At 39.4% G+C, this 2,381-nt stretch overlaps 1 protein-coding gene across 1 annotated transcript in view; it reads left to right on the top strand.

The window, feature by feature from the left end:
* Positions 1 to 690: 690 nt before the first annotated feature.
* Positions 691 to 2,381, top strand: part of LOC101860348 (organic cation transporter protein-like) — a 21,273-nt gene continuing 19,582 nt past the window's right edge. The window contains exon 1 of the mRNA XM_013085171.2: positions 691 to 878. Within this exon, the coding sequence (XP_012940625.1) occupies positions 691 to 878 (188 nt within the window). The remainder of the gene's footprint in view (positions 879 to 2,381) is intronic.

Raw genomic sequence — 2,381 nt, forward strand, 5'->3', positions numbered from 1 at the left:
AAAATATAAAGTTACAGTTTCCCTGGACTCTTCAGCTTTGGAATTTACCAAGCTTTGGCAGCCATTTTCTCGCCAATTTTACCTCTTAAACCAGGAACCCCCACTTTGTTCAATCCAAAATATCTCATCTTCTATTGAAGATGGATGGGTAATTTTTTCATTGAAAGCAAGACAAATGAACAGCTTTAAGGTGATACCAATAACTCAATATGCCCAAAAATTGACGAGAGCCTGATTCCACCGCGCTGCCTCACATATCACATGAGGCTTGCTTCACGAATAATAAATGCTGAAACCAAGAGAGAAGCCCACAAGCTGCGTAATCCTTAAGTGGAAGTAAAGCCTTTAAATTTCAAAATGTGGCAAACGTTTCACTGTCAGAATTGGTCTCGTCGGCCACAGCAGAAGCCACAAGTCATTGTAACTTTTAATTCTTCAAAGTTTTCATTTTAGCTGGATTAATGTTCACCTCTGCGGATGCACTGGTCATCGACAGACATTGAGGGACGAGCTATTAGTAGAAGAATCCTCCTTCTTCTTGTGCTTATTATTGTCATTATTATTTCTAAAATTATCATCATCATCATTATCGTATTAGATACATTTGTTGCGACTAGCTTTTTATCAATTTTTGTTGTTGTCTTAAACAGAGAGGCGTGCTCGTTTTGCCTGTGAAGACGACATCCCGGCATGCCTTCGGACATGGAGAAAGACCTTTGCGATGACGGGGACCTGAAATCTTTCGACGATGTTCTCGCCCGAATCGGCCACTTCGGTCTGTTTCAGAAGTGGATTCTTCTCGTCCTCGTTCTCATAGGGCTCACGGTGGGCGGTCAAACTATGTGTCCAGTGTTCACATTGAGTATCCCGAAGCACAGGTAGGTAGACAGGACCTTGTGTTTCAAGGGAAATAAAACTCCCACTGAAGTTAGAGCAAAAGGCAGATAGGTCTTTTGTTCAGTGTTCACATTGAGTATCTCGAAGCACTGGGAGGTGGATAGGACATGCAAGGTCTAATTGTGTTGCAAGTGACGTAAAACTCCCACTGAAACTAAACCAAAAGGTAGAATGGTTTCTGGCAAAGGTGGATGGATTGTTGTCTTCTTTTTATCTGACATGTTGGAAATATTATTATTCTGTTTATTACGTTGATCAGACGAGGGTTTTTTTTCTTTAATTTGGTAGGTGTTTTACGACGCTCGCAACTGCATAAGGTCATATGAGCGTGCATAACAAGTTAAATATTTTTCAGTGGGGAGGACATTTTAAATGTTGCCGGGGTGGCGGTGGAGCCAACTGTTATCAATTTTAGACCACCAAGGGATCTTTAACATGAGCAACTTGCACTCGGGACCTCCGAGAATTTTCACCCTTTTCCTTTATTATGTTGATCAGACGAATGATGGTCTCGTGGTTTTTGGTAGGAGTGGTGGACGAAATGGTGATGATGTTGATGACCATAGTAGTGGTGGTGGTGGTGGTGGTTGTGGTGGTGGTGGTAATAAAATGAAACTAAATGATGACAAAACAGAAATAATTTTGCCTGGAAATACAAGAGCCATTAGAAATCTCCCAGAACTACGAATTGATACCAATAGCCATACCATTCGTTCAAAATGAAGTTTTTAAAATCTAGGAGTTCGGTTGGATTATGATATGTCTATGTGATCCCAAATTAGCCAGCTCAGCAAAAGTATCTATTTTCAAGTTAAGAAAATTGGCATTGTAAGGAAATATCTTACTTAAGCAACAGCCAGGACATTAATAATAACTCTGACTTTATAAAAATTTGATTTTATCGGGTTTTTCGGCCGAAAAATTATCAAAGTTACGAGTACTCTAAAATGAAGCAGCAAAATTGACAATGAAATAAAAGAAATCAGCGCACGTAACACCAATTCTGAAAGAACTACACTGGCTGCCTGTAACTGAAGGGATAAAATGCGGAACTGCCGTTTTCTGTTTTAATGTATTAATGATACTGCAACTTTTTATCTTAAAAAATTCCTGGAATTATATCATCCACCCAGAGCCCTTAGATCAGCCTCTGACAATCTTATTCTTCATTTTTGTTACATTACAAAACTTACGGTGAGCGTTCCTTTTTGTTTGTTTGTTTTTGTTTGTTTTTTTGGTACCCAGATATGGAACGAACTCCCGTGCAAAATAAGATGTGCCCAACAATATACATTAAAAAAAACAAACAGCTGAAGCATTTATAATTCACTGCGCATACCTGTCATAATAATGAACTGTTATATATGCATGTGTATGTCCGAATGTGAGACTAAAAAGATAGCGTGTGAAAATGAGGCAGAGAGAGAGGGAGGGAGAGAGAGAGAGAGAGAGAGAGAGAGAGAGAGAGAGAGAGAGAGAGAGAG

Source organism: Aplysia californica, unplaced genomic scaffold (genome assembly GCF_000002075.1).
Source record: "Aplysia californica isolate F4 #8 unplaced genomic scaffold, AplCal3.0 scaffold00352, whole genome shotgun sequence".
Lineage (NCBI taxonomy): Eukaryota > Metazoa > Mollusca > Gastropoda > Aplysiida > Aplysiidae > Aplysia > Aplysia californica.